At 51.8% G+C, this 14,327-nt stretch overlaps 1 protein-coding gene across 1 annotated transcript; it reads right to left on the minus strand.

Annotated features, from left to right (window-relative positions):
- Positions 1–1,437: 1,437 nt before the first annotated feature.
- Positions 1,438–13,211, minus strand: TGME49_311310 (protein phosphatase 2B catalytic subunit, calcineurin family phosphatse superfamily protein). The gene is made up of 15 exons (XM_018782666.1): positions 11,077–13,211; positions 10,087–10,614; positions 9,402–9,528; positions 8,712–8,787; positions 8,163–8,367; positions 7,507–7,590; positions 7,019–7,139; positions 6,220–6,386; positions 5,810–5,881; positions 5,316–5,421; positions 4,918–5,006; positions 4,361–4,427; positions 3,904–3,994; positions 3,580–3,677; positions 1,438–3,038 (listed from the first exon to the last, which is right to left on the minus strand). Exons 2-15 carry the CDS (start codon positions 10,207–10,209, stop codon positions 2,959–2,961), a joined length of 1,506 nt encoding a protein of 501 aa, XP_018635527.1. The 5' UTR covers positions 10,210–10,614; positions 11,077–13,211; the 3' UTR covers positions 1,438–2,958.
- Between the last annotated feature and the right edge of the window lie 1,116 nt (positions 13,212–14,327).

Below are 14,327 nucleotides of genomic sequence, written 5' to 3' on the forward strand. Positions count from 1 at the left end.
GATAGAAGCAGTCTTACCAATGATGACTGCGAAGGCGCACCACCAGTTTTTAGGTTCATGCGAGCTGTCTAAAATTTAGTCCAGAACAGGGAAGTGAACGCGAAACTCGGAACCGGCAACTAGGCGTTGCGACTTTCCGCGGAATTTCACCTGGTTCTGACACAAGTGCAAACAACACAAGCCGAATCAGCGTTACACTCGGGGGGACCTAGAGAAATGGTCCTAAAGCATTTCCGTTCGATGTTGAATACGGCAATAACGTGTATAGTGACTTGTAGACCTGTGGGAACTCAGGACAGATGCCGGCACAGGTAGGGCTCTTGAAGAAGGGGTTTTGCAGGTCATTATGTTTTCGACAGCGTCATTACCTGTCTGCAGATGTCCCTCCAATTTGTAAAAACACACATTTCCCGCCGCTCATTTGCTTTCACTTTATTTGCATTCCTTCGTTTACCGGAAGAATCGACGCACGCATACACAAGTTTGGAGCCACGATGGACAGAAACGACAGACCTCATTCATCTGTTCATCGTGTTTGCGAGCTTTTCGACTTGTACTGAGCTCAGTGAAGAAGTCCTCGGCTGATCACGAGAAAGCAAAAGTTCACGTTACCCAGGAAGCCGAGGTGCGCGAACTATGTTCTACAAATCGAACGGACACCGAACTGTCCGGAAACAATCGTGCGTACCACTGGAGCTCATATCTGAAACATGATGTTCGCGGTTTAAAATTTGGGCCCCTGATGTATTTGTAAAAAGGATATACAGACAAACATATATGTGTGCAATATATATATATATATATATATATATGTATACGACTACACATGTTGGCCCTCGCCAGTAGTTTGCAGACAAAGTTTACACAATAGTCTGTTGCTGGAAGTGTGACCATCATGAACCTCCACATGCAAGCATATAGATCGTGCAACTAGCTCTGTTATCTCTGCTGTGTGAGAGGCGCTGTGTGAGACGAGTTTCTGTTTGAGCACTTTTCTGTTGTTTTTGAACGCGGGCCGATTTGTAAGGACTGTGTTTTGTATCGCGTGCGACACGGTGATAGCGTGTGTGAGGGGTTGCGTTTTCACGGTTGAGCATTCGTTTTCTCGGTCGTTCGCAGTGTTCTGCCCACCGTGGAGCCATGGTGGAAAACGTTACCACACAATGTCCGGGTTTCCGGTCTGAAGCGTTTCGGCTTTGCACAGCGTATGCATGCCTCTCTTTTTTTGAACCGGCAACTCAGGGTGACTTCGCAAGGCACCCCCTGTGGAAATGTGTGTGTTTGGCGGCACGCGGGACTTCGTTGATTTCCCTGGTCGAAACGACCTGCGCTCACTCGTCGCCCTCGAGCGTTCTAAGAAGCGTCTGCCGAGACGTCGTCCCTCTGTCACGGCGCCGCTTTCGTTCGAGCCACAAGCGCGTCGAGAACAAAGAAACACCTGTATGAAACCATAGCTTTTCAAAAGCGTCCCGCTCAGAAGTCGATTTTTGGCGGCGGATCGGCCGCGAACGAGAGAAAATCAACGCAAAGACACACGTGCACGCGCTGCACCTGGCCACAGACACATCTCTCTACACAGGTTCGGCGCAGCGAACGAAAACAGCACACAACGCGCCCATTGAACCGAAAAAACGAAAAACACTCTGGCGCGGTACCAGGTGTACCTCTCTCACTTCAGAGGGTTCCGTTCGTCACAGCGACCTGCGTGTTTCAGTCGCGACTTCGGGACCTCGCCCTGCCGCGTTTCCATACTTTTTTTCGATTTACAACCGCGATTCGCCCGTAGGCCACTCTCGCAGCGTCGAGCTTCCTTGGGAGGGAAATCCAGAAAAAAGTTTGTCTCCGCCCTCGCGCCTGCTTCTGAAAAGACAACGATGCATTTCCGGCATTCCCACCTTGATCCGACACGTCGAGAGCCCTCTAGGGTGTCAACGAAACCTGCTTCATGCCTCCTCGCTGGCCCTGTCTGTCTCGTGCTCGCACGCATGCACTCAAATTTCTCTATCGGTCTTTACACACATATGAAGACGAGCATGGGTCGACGCACAACGGAGGGTCCAAGAGACGACACATGCTCACAACCCTGTCTCGGCTTATATACGGATGCACCGTTCGCAGCGCGTTTCTGACAGGAGGGCTCGCGCGCAACAGTAAAACACCCACCTGCTGTGTGTGTGTGTGTGTGCGCACCTTCTGACCAGAGCTTGTACGGGATACACGCGAGCACGTGTATAGACGAGTGGCACGTACACAAAGTTTGTATGTATACCAGGCATATATACAATGTGGATACCGTGCCCTATGAACACATAAAATGCATGCAACGGATTGCATGCAGACAGATGCACACACGAGCAGCTGACCCCGTGTTTTCCCGTTCGTCAAAAACACAAGGAAACTGCTCCTTGCTGTTCGATTATCCTCCCGAGGCACCTCAGCGCGACCAGAACGCAGCGAGGAAGCGCCGGCGAGGTAAGGACAAAAGACGTAGGGCAAGAGAGGGAGAACAAAGGACCGAGAGAGGCAGCAAACCTTTCGAAAAGATAACAAAGGAAGGACCTCCTGTCTTCTTGCGCGGGCGCGCTCCCATTCATGCCCTCTCCACCGTTTTCCTCTGGGGGTCTCTTCAGATTCGACAGGACAAAGAGAAGACGAGGAAGGGGAGGGCGAGAGAGAAAGGAGAACGACTGAAAAACGCTTCCGAACCAGTGGGATGAGGTGACTCCGAGAAAATGTACAGCGACAGAGAAGAACTCCCGCAAACCGAAAGCTGAGGTGAAAGTAACCTCCCTAACACACGACAAATCGAAAAAATAGACAGAGCGCAGGTACCACCGGCTGTGTTGTAAGAGTGGAAAGCGTCGAGGTCGTCTGTTCTGTTGCTCTCTTTGCATTCTCTTTGAGAGTCTTCGTCCTCTGTTCAGAATCCCTCAAGCATGTGTTCCCGCAACTCTGCGATTAGCGCGAGCTCGAGCCTCCGTCCGGCCTCCGTTCGTTCATCAAATCGATCTGCTTGGCATTCTCGAATTTATCCAGCTCTGAAGGAAGCATACACACAAACACACACACACACACATACGAGACAGCCGCATGGCGGGGAGACACGAGATCACCAGAGCGGCTCGTCTCTTCCTGGAACGATATGCCCGGAACTTCACACGAAAGTTCACTGCACAGTCTGTCTCCTACTCGCGGCGCATGTACAAAGCAGGCATGAAGAAGTCCTGTGAACGCAGAAGACACGCAACAGACGGCATGTACGCAGACGCAAAAGCACAAGCAGCTGCACTGGGTTGTGCATGAGCAGTCTTCGGCGAGAACGAGTTGAGTCTTGCTCTGCATGCGTTTTCGTCCCCCTCGAGAAGCGAGCTTCATGCAGCGGAACACAGGACGGCTCCGACGCTCTTGCGGTCTGATGGGTGGTACGCACACTCCACAGTAGTGCGTTGTGTCTGCTGTACTCCGCCGGGCCGAACTCGGCTGCGAACGCAAGACGGAAGGTACCTTTCAGCGAGAAGAAAGAAAGAAAAACACGACGCAGTGCGAAGAGACACCGAGTAACGGAGAAAACAGACTCACCGTTCGCGATGCCTTCTCGACCTTGAAGAAGGAGCCCAACGGGAATGCGATGTCCAGGTGTACACCCTTTCAGCCGGACGATCAGTTCGTTCTCTTGTCTGAAGAGACGGCAAACGAGACAGACGAAAAGACAACGGTGAAGAGAGACGCAAACACGTTACGCGTTCGCCTCTCGATTTGCAGGTGCTCGTACGACTCGAAGGCTCTTGCACTAGGGAGAGGAGACCGACGCCCTGGTGCATCACATGCAGATGAGTTTTAAGGCGGCAATCGAAACAAGGTGTTCAGGAACGGCTTTCGCTTTCCTGTCTCTCTGTGACAAACCTGAGAGTTTTGAAGACGCGCATCAATCTGCCGACAGACTGGACCTTCTTCCGCAGCGCGTCGGCCCGCTCCTTCGACAAGCGATTGTCACCTGAGCACGAAGCAAGCGAGAAGATGCGTTGTCGCGGAAGCATGCAAAAGAGATGCGCATGCACCGTCGAACGGCGTGTCGACCGAAGGACCCGCGGGAAGAAACAGACGCAGAAACAGACGAAGAAACAGACGCAGAAACAGAGGACGAAGGAGACAGAGAATCTCCGCGAGGAGGCCAACAGAGAGAACAAGAAGTAAAACAGGCGGGAGAACAGGAGCGAGAAAACCTGAGGAGGTTTTCTCAAAAAAAGAGAAGTACGAAGTAATAAAACGACACAGAGAACAGAAGGATGAAACAGAAGGGCGAGAATATGAGAGAGAACACGCGACAAAGGACGCGAGAGGTGGAGGGAAGACACAGCACCTGCGGGAGGGTGGCGTTGCCCAGAGGCTTCGTCGGAAGGGAGGTGAGCCTTCATGATACTCAGGACCTGAGATCAAAGAAAACACAAATTGTTCTTCCAGGCGTTCGTCGCGGCCAGAGTTCTCTCGCTCGGAACACGCAACATGACGAGCGAAGTAGGAATCGCGAAATCCTGTGTGCAACGGTTCGTCGCCCCAGTCCACGTTCACGGACAGATGTCAACAACAGACGCGCATCTCTGCAGACGCAGAAACGAATTTTATATGTATATCTCGCTCTAGACGGCTTATTTGAGCCTTGCGCACCGCCCCCGTCAAGCCAGGACATGAACTTTGGAAAGAGCTGAGAAAGGTAATACTATTAATCAAAATCGTGGCTGAAGTCGTGACCAGGTGTGAGACAAAACTCCACACTGGGAGAAAAGACCGCAAATTGTCTTTCAATTACGAAGCGCGTTTTCGGACATACATTGAAATAATGAGAACTTGTTCTTTCAAGGGTACATATTTACGAAAACAGCAAACGCCCGAGTCGGGCAACTCTTCTCGGCTGCTCACCGCTGGAGGAAGTTCCACGTCGTCCACGTCTTCGTCGTCCTCATCGTCGTCGATGGACGGATTCAAAATCCCGTAAAGCATTTCCGTCACTGAGAAAAGAAAAAACGCTCTAACAAAATATGTACATATATATATATATATACAAATACACCACCAGACAGAAGTATACATCAATAGGCATGTACAGGTATATAAATGCGTGCGCATCTCCTTCTACCTCTCTCTTTCTATACATGTATACACTATAATGTATATATATATATATGATGCATACAATATGTAACGTATATATATATATATATATATATATATGCATGGACAGCGTGTTGGTGAATGGGCAGAGAAGGGCATCCGCACACAGGCGATGTGAATATGATTTTACCAGCGCGTTAGCTTACCTTTTTCGGAGACGAAGGGAATCGACCAGGTGAAGACGTCCATGAAATTAGGAAGGTGATACGGGTGAGGGCTGAAGTTGAACTGTTGAATGTTCAGGGTGTTGTTCTAGAAAGGGAAACACAGGAAACAGTGTTCTCCAGTTGCTTCTCTCTTCTTCCAAGACCGAGGCGCGCACAAACAGGGTGAACATGAGAGGCACCGAACGAGGAAACGAGGGAGAGAAGAACTACTGCGACGACACGAGAAAGACATAGACACGAGCAGCTAACGAGAAAGAAAGCCGCGACCACTTGTCCCCAAGCAACACAGTGGCTCTACGGAGAAGCAGGAGAGTGAGAAAAAGCAGAGGAGAGAGAAAGAAGAAGCGAAAGACGAAGAGAAAGAAGGACCAGGGTGCAAAAGGCAGCGCCCTCGCAGGCGAAAAGTGATGTGGGGAGCTCCTGTGAGGAGGTTTGGAGTGAGAAGGAACAAGCTGTCGACTTGAAAAACGAACCTCGAATTTGAGCACTGCACCCTTGTTGTTGTAGACGTCGCAGTAATTCGGGGCCGAGAAGATGGTGATGACCTACAAAAGCAGCGGGGAGAACCGGGGGAAGAAAGGAAGCACAAAGACACACACTTCTTAAAGGTGGAGACGAAAAAGAAAAGGAGACGTACTTTCCGGAGACCTGCGAAGAGAACAAACGAAAGGCAACACGACGACCCTCCCGGAAGCCCAGATGTCTCGCCCGAGGAGTCTCTCTCTGTAGCGCTGCGTCTCTGTGTGGATTTCCCCCGCGCGCTCTTCTTTTCTCTGTCTTTCTCGTTGGGATTTCTCTCGGAGCCGGTCGTGTCACTGGCTCTTCGAGATCGTCCAGGTTCTCTCTAAACGCCTGTGGGGCGGCGCCTCGCTTCCTCGCTCACTGTGGGGAATCCGGTTTTTTGGTTGGTCTGATGCATTTTGTATCCTTCGAGCTGCGCTTCGTGTGCTCTCAGCACAGACAGAAGGCCGTTCCTGTCCAGGAATTTACTCGCTGCGGAGTAGCCGAAGAAGAAACTGCAGCCTCGCACATCGTTCGGCGTGAAGCTGTCTGGAAGCAAAAGCCGAGTCGCAAAGTGCAGGCGGTTGCCGAGTCAGGACTTTACGGGGACGCGACAAGCCACACAAGAGTGGGCCTCTCCACACTCTTCGCTCGCGCGTCAAGGAGTCCAGTCACTCCTCTATTCACCGCAGTGGAGGGAAACGCATTAAAAAGAGTGAAACAGAAAAGAGAGGAATACAGGAAACAGGCAGAAAGAGGCAGAGAGAAAGGAAGACAGACTTGCGACCAGGGAAAGCACAGCGCGGTTCTCAAGCAGATTCACACGTGGACGACGCTGAACTGCGACAACGCACGCAATGAGAGACCTCCATGTTCGCAACAACTTGGTCTTTTCACGAATCAGTGGAGCGTCGCTAACCACGAATAGGCAGAAAAGGAGTTTCGAGTCTTCGACGATCTGTGTTCATGGTGTATCCAATTTTCAAGAGCCACTAGGCGTTCAAACCTCCCTTGAGCTGGACCAACATCACACAGAGCGAATCTGAGTGTGCCGGTGTCGATATTTCTGGAGAACTGCGGATTTCGACTCGAAAAGAAAGCTGCTACCTCGCCCGGTGAAGTGACGGCGTTGTTCAACCTCGATGTCGCTGTCTTCCTTCACAGACAGCTGAAAGACGCACCTTCTGGGCTCTGGCCAACGTCGTCCTTGGACTCGTCGAGAGGATCCGCCCACAGCAAGTCGCAAAAGAGTCCCCCGCGCGGAGGCTCCTGAAAGCGATTGACTCCGCCGATCTGACTCAGCTGAGAAAAAGCAGCAAACTAGACGCAGATCCTTCCGACTCTCCGCGTCAGCTCAAAACTCCAGAGAGACCCCACACACAGGCGCGCAGAGAGTCGCAACGCTTTGAGACTCGACGGAAACGCCCTGAACCGTAGGATTTCCCTGAACCGTAGGATTTCCCTGAACCGTAGGAGAACTCTCACTCATCGAGGGGGAATGTGGAAGGACACAGAGATAAGAGGATCAAAGCCAGGAAATGGTGAAAGAAAGAGGGAAGAAAGACAGGAATCAAGCATGGGGACGGCGCTCGAGCTGAGAAAGACGTTCTTTCTAGGCAATTCAGCGCAGAAGCCATTCGAGTCATGAGGGCGCTCCTCAGTCGCTTACAACTTTCAACTCGGGACTGAGACCGCCGTGCAAAGCGAGGAACTTTCCGTTGATAACCGCAGCGAGAGGAAGAGAATCAAAGGCCTGAAAACAGAAAACAACCTCAAAAACTCTGCACAAGCTGGCCAAGAGAACGATCATGTGCATCAATATATATATATATATATAAGTGTATGGATATGTACCTAAATGTGTGTGTATGGTTCGACAGCTGTTTGTTTTGTTCCATTGCATCGCGAGAGCGTCTGTTGTCTCCTGAGGAAGACGAAAGGAATATGGGGAGGCCTCTGCATCAATTTTGAGGCGTCCCTACATGCTAAATCAGCATGAGTGCCCTCCCATGTCGACAAGACACATACGCAGCCAGGGATGCATGTATCTCTACATGGAGCTCTGCAGGCACAGAGAAGAGACTTTACAGAATCTCTCCTCGCAAAGATCCGTGTTTGTGGGGTGTGTGCCATGTACGGATGTCGACGTTGTGAGTACGCAGATCGAGAAGTGAACTGGGGAAATCGCGTTTTCTGGGTTTCGAAGCTCAAGTTGAGAAGATCTTTCCTGGCTTTGTGTAGTAGTCACGTTTTTAGAGTTTGGAAACACAGGGACAATGACGTTCGCTTTCGCGTCTTTGCTGCGTTGCATGTTACACGTCTTACTTCCATGAAGGCGAAATAGACTGTCATGTCGTATTTGCATTCGCATTCATCTCGGAAATTGAAGAAGGAAGTCATTTGTCGACACTCGTGGTTTCCTCTCAACAGCCACACTCGCGTCGGGTGATTCAGTTTGATCGCGTAAAGCAGAAGAAGAACTTCGATGGAGAACGAGCCCCGATCCACGTAGTCGCCGAGGAAGAGATATCTGGAGAGACAAGTCAACAAGGCACTCTTTAATTCCTTCTCTTCTAGGACAATCTAGGACAACCACAAGTTCTTCTACAAATGCAGACGCGCACATATACAGATAGACAGGTTTAGACGCATATGGACACAGATGGATCGAGACGTAGACACAAGACGATGGACAGCCGCACAGATGTCTACGCGTAGATGCACAAAGGGATATGGGAGAAGTGACAAGAGGCAATTTGCCAGTTTTTTCGCAACGCGCCGGTCAATCCACGGTCTGCCAGCAAGAACAGAGCCTGGGTCAGTCGAGGCGAGGAAGGCAGAGCTCGCGAAGAAGACAGAACAACAAGAACTCACTGCGTCGTGTCGGGATCTCCGCCGACGTCCAGCAGCTTGAGGAGGTCGTAGAACTGTCCGTGGATGTCACCCACAACTGTGCGAGAGCATTCAAGCGCGAAACGACAGCAAAGGAACAAAGGCGAAATAAGAGCGAGGGACGGACGCGTTCCCTGCCGAATCGGAAGGCACTGAATTCTGAAACGAAAGAGAGGAGACAGGCAAGAGCGCTCGCAGCAGCACAGAGGGGAGAAAGAACAACACTGAAGGAATTCCTTGGGCTGAAGGCTCTCCCGACGATACCGACAACAGAACAATAATGAATCTGTTAGCGTCGGTCGAAACGAATCACGCATACCAAGGCTTCCTGCACAGAGTGACATCGCGAAGGGGAGACTGACGAAAAGATTCCCTGCGACGTCGACAAAGAACAAGTCGAGAAGTGGAAAGAACAAGGAGCAAACGCGCAGCAGAGAAGACACACAGTGGACGCCAGGAACTCGCAGCCACAGTGGCAGAGGGGAAAGAAAGGAAGAGCAGGGAGAACAGGAAACACAGAAGCGAAGGTCGAGACGGAAGCAGCAGGAAATGAGGAGAGAGAGAACGTCGAACCCACACAAGAGAAGCAGCGAGAAGGGTGTCAGAGGAAGCAGAGAGGCGAAGAAAGGAGACACGAAGAGAGAGGAGCTCCGGGTATTTCTGCAGGCGCACCTGTGATGGGGTCGTTAAGTCGAAGAAGATTGGGCTCGTTAGATGTGATTTCTGTCACATTTTTGATCAGTTCCAGGCAATCTTCTTTGCTGAGCCGCCCTTCTCGCTGCAAGTGACTTTTCAACTCCTGAAACACCGAAAAAAGAGTCCAGACCAGTCACCGCATGCAAACTGCACGTCGAAGCGAAAGACCGTCTCCTCAAGTGTCTGCTGATCTCCATCCAAGATACTACAGTATATTTAACTACATACGTATATAAATAAATATATATATAAATATATATATATATATACAAATATGTATATGTGTATATATGCGTGTACACATATGTATATATATATATATATATATATGTGTACCACTCTTCCTAGGTGCATCTCCATGTCAAAAGAGAGTATGCAGGTGACTCTGTGTGTGGGTATCTATCCGTGGAAATTTATCTGCATGCAGATATGTCAGAAGGTACGCGGAAGTTTGTGCATGTGGAAACGCGCAGCACACGGCGCTGAGGCGGAAGCATTTGAAGCGCAGAAGTGCCTGAGCCTGGAGAGCGGATTTGCATGTTGTCTAGGAGCCCCCACAGCCTGTTTTGTGAGTTTCTGGAGACTTTGCTTTCGAGTTCGAGTCGCTGAGAGAGAGTAGGTTCTCAGAGAGAGGCGAGGTTTTCGGGAAGGAAACGCTTGCCTGCCAATTGGGGGGATTCGCAGGGCCGCTCGGATAGAGAAGCGAATGCTTGAGAGGCTGCGCAGGCGGCGGCTGCACAGAGGTGACGACGCGGTCGTGGAGAGGATCTGCGAGAGGCTCCATTTCTCGGACGGTTTGCGACTTGTTGTTTTTCCAGCTTCTGGTTCCCTCAGTGAGACACTCTCCTATCGAGACAGCGCCTCAGGCGAGAAGACGCCGCAGAGTGCACAACGAGAACGGAGAAGAAGAACAGAGTGCAGAGGACGCAGACGACGGCGAAGGAAACGAAGACAGACGCGCAGAGAGAAGAGGAAGAAGAAGAAGAGGGAGAAGGGAGAGGCGGGTGAAGAGACTCAGGAAGAGTACCCGTGCGCAGAAAAGCAAGTCGAGCAACTTGACTCTTGGTCCACGTTGCTGTCTACAGGGTTGTCCTCTTCTTGCCCAGAGAAAACGGCGCTCGGCGAAAAAGCGCGAGCGAACAGACACCCCCGGGAGAGGAAGTGCCAGGCAAAGCGGATGCGACAGGAGCTGAACAAGGAAGAACAAGAAAAGCGAAGTCCGTCTCGCGCAAGTCCGAAAAAGCGGATTTTTCTCAACGCGCTGTCAGAAACGACGCGCGTTTCCACTTGTTCTCGAAAGGAGCAGGATGCTGCGAGCAGCTTCGGTACGCACCCGCCGAGAGAGAGAAGCGAAGACCGCGCACCGACAGCAAGGACCCTCCCCCCCGTAAAAAATCGAGAGAAACACGAACAGAGAGAGAGAATAAACAAAGGAGGGAAAAATGGAAAGACTGAGAAGACATAACGGAAGACAAGAATTCCTGTCGTCGACAGTTCCTGTTTCTCTGAGTTGAAACCTCCCTCCTCTCACCCTCGCGCCAGGGGAGAGCGGAGCTTCACCTGTTGCTTGATGGGCACTGCAAGCTGTGGACCTCATCCGAATCTGGTCTTCTGTGATGAGGCGAGCAAGTACACAGGACCTTCTCCTTACCTGACTGAAGCGTTTCCTCGCGCCCTCGCTGTTCTCCTATTCCTTGTTCTCTCGCCTCCTTCTTCTGCGCCTTTGCCTGTCCTCCCGAATCTCTCGGCAGACTTCCGGAAAGCCGGGGGGAGGCACCACAGAGAGGAGGGATGTGAGGAGCAGGCGCTCGCAGCCTGGCGAGGTCCACCTCGATAGTCGCGAAGACGCGGAGAGAAATGGGGAAGAAGAAAAAGAAGAGCTCGCAGAGAAGACGACCAAGCGGAAGAGGGGTAGGGAAAGGAGAGAAAGGAACAAAGAGTGAGGAGAACGAGAGAAGAATACGAGAAGACGGAAAGAGGAGATCGGCAGGACCTGGTGGAGACGCGGAGGGCGGCAAGCGTTGACAGCGAATCGCTTTGAAAAGAAAGTGTGGGGAGAGAAAGAACTCTGCGGCATCAGAGACAATCCGAGAGGGAGACCGCAGTCGCCGAAGAGAGGTGAAGAGAAGGACAACTTGCTTCTCTGTTCTCGACGATCCCCTCAACTTAGCGAAACGAAATCCGAGAAGCCGAAGAAAAACTCAAAAGCAACGCCGCGAACGGCCGCCAGATTTTCCCGCACATTCTAGGCATTTCCATACATATGTATGCACACACCTGCATATTATATATATATACAAATATATATATACAAATATATATATGTATACAAATATGCGCCTCTACATGGATCTTTGCATGTATAGAGATCGAGATCCAGATGGGGAGGAAGAGCTGTGCGCGTACGTCCTTCAGAACACGGACAGATGCTTGGCTGTGAGGTGCAGCGACGCGAGGAAGAGCGCAGAGAGAACGGAAAACGAGAGGAGCGTTCGTCGCCGTCGATCCTCTTCAGAACGGCGTCGAATGAAGGGGGCGAAGAAGATGCACCAGTAAGAAAGGCGATCCTGGTCTGCCGCCAGAGAACCGCCGGAAGTCCGAAGCTTCTGAACGGCCCGTCACCTCTTCTCAGGGACAGAGCAAAGCACACAAAAGTCCGCTGGTTTTCCAGGGATCCACTTGAAGCGGAATAACGTAAGAGTGCCTGGCGCGCGCCTCTCTTTTCCGAACAGAGGTCAGGAGCAGCGCGACGCGGCTAGCAGGCGAAGAAGGCGGAAAAAAACGCAGGATGTGTGTCGCCAGAGCCCTCGTCGAGTTCGCAGGTCAGATGTGTCTAGAAGTGGAACGCAGATGCGTTCTTGCAGACCTGAAAAAAACGCGCTTCGCGTTTTCCTCGACACGTTTGCGAGAGTTTCTCCCGCTCTTGCCTTCGCGCCGAATTTGCGCTTCGCGGCCGCTTCTCTGGCGCCTGTTGTCGCGCGTTTTGGTCACGAAACTTGCGGAGAAAAGGTGGCGGAACGAAGTTGCTTGCTTCTTTTTCAAAGCCTCTTTGTGGAGGAGGGTTCGTTCCAAAAATCGAAAAACACGCGAGAGAAGTTGGGCAGTCGTCGCGCGCGAGCGCGGGTAATGCCGCACATCCGTGCGTCTTCCCTTGCCGGAAACCGTCGGGAGAAGTGTAGCAGAAAAGGCTTCTTTCTCTCGAGGTCACAACGAACGCGTGAGCAACCTCAAAAACGCTCAAGTCTCCGCGAAACGAAAGTCCAGTCTGCGCAACTGTGTCGCGCGAAGAGAGCCGCGTCAGCTAACTGTCCTGTCACAGCACAGCGGGGCTCTCCCTCTCATGGCAACTCTCCGGAAGTCCGTGTGGGCAGAAACCAGTAAATTTCCGCGTGCGACGAAAGAGACAAGGCTTTGGTGTTGACGATCTGCCGACGCGCGGGTATTTTCTGCGGTTTCGCGAGCAGAGAGAGGGGCGCAGCTCGAAGGGTCGCGCTCAAGGCGTTTGTCTAACGAGTGCCTTGCTGGTGCAGCGTGAGAAATCTCACAGAACGCGACAGAACGCGCCAGCGGGCTCCCTCACCCCGCACGGCGAGAAAACGGACAATTTCGCGACGAAAAGTGCAGGGAAACGAGGCGCAGAGGAAGAAAGTGGAAATACGTTGGGGAAACTCCAAAAACCTGGACAACGAATGGGAACGAAGGGCGGGGACCCTCGAGACCGGCCGCGGAGCGGGGCTCTTGGGAAAAGATGCGGTTCGGCGTTTTCCACCTTCCTTCACAGCTTCAGGGAAACCACGCGAACAAACGCGTATATCCTGAGAAGCCGAGAGAGAGACGGTTGTTATTTAGAGAAAATCCAGGCGTTCCGGGCTCGGAACGGTAGAAAACGTCCGAGGAAGACGAACTGAAAGCGCAGCAAACCAACAGCAAAGTGCCTGCCTACAACACGAACACAGAGCGAGTGCGGACGAGTGGAAAGAAGGAACGCAAACAGACGAAACAGAAGGGGAAAAGTCTCTCCAACTGACAGGCACGCATACGCAAAACACAGAATGGCGACATCGACTTACATATGCGCATATATATATATATATATATATATATATACATATGTATTATATATGTATATGTGTATGTGTGTGTAGGTCGAGTAGAGGAAGGTGATCTGAGGTTGTGCGTGTGGCAGTTTCTCCTTCCGAACGATTATCCGCAGGCGAGTTCTCGAGTTGAGACTCGCAGAGGAAAGAGCCGAGCGCAGTGACGAGAGAGGGTGACAGAAGGGACTCCGGGGCTTGGACACAAGAAAGGAAAAGACTCGAATTCGAGGGGAAGGAGAGGAAACGAAAGAAGGCGCCCTGCCAACTCGAGGACACCCGGTGTCCCGAAGAACCTGACAGAGAGGAAAGCTGTGAGTTTGACGGTAGAATACCTCTGAATCAAGCAGAGAAAAACGCAGAAGCGCGCGCCACACACTAAATCCTTTTCGGGGGCTCGCGTTCACTCGTCTGCCGCAGAACGATCCACCGCGATTTCGGTGTGTGCCCTTTGCTCGCGTTGCTGCGGAAGCTTTTTGCACCAGCCGTGCGTGTTGTGCTGTTGTCTTGCGGTGACACGACATCTTTCCTCGTCTTACTCATCCCCAAAGCTCCCTCCAAGCCGAGAAGCTGCGTTGTGGGTTGCCATGCCGTCTCTGGCTGGGCGCGGATTTTCGAGTTCGGAACTACGCACATGCCGTGAGTTCTCTGAACACCCTCTTTTTCGACGACTCCCGACTCCTCTAGTTTCCAACAGAGTTTCGCGACCATGCCGGACCGCAAGAAAAGCAACAAAGGCCAGAGAGGCAGGTTCTCATCCCTCGCAGCAAGAAAAACGCGCGGGCGTTCAACCGCAGCGTTCGTCGAG

Source organism: Toxoplasma gondii, chromosome XI (assembly GCF_000006565.2).
Source record: "Toxoplasma gondii ME49 chromosome XI, whole genome shotgun sequence".
Lineage (NCBI taxonomy): Eukaryota > Apicomplexa > Conoidasida > Eucoccidiorida > Sarcocystidae > Toxoplasma > Toxoplasma gondii.

Coding starts and splice junctions, on each gene's coding strand:
- TGME49_311310 (XM_018782666.1), bottom strand. CDS start 10,209: ATGGAGCCTCTCGCAGATCCTCTCCACGACCGCGTCGTCACCTCTGTG. Junction 9,529..10,086: donor CGAATCCCCCCAATTGGCAG/GCAAGCGTTTCC, acceptor TCGGTGTTTCAG/GAGTTGAAAAGTCACTTGCA. Junction 7,591..8,162: donor TCTATTTCGCCTTCATGGAA/GTAAGACGTGTA, acceptor TTCTGTTTTCAG/GCCTTTGATTCTCTTCCTCT.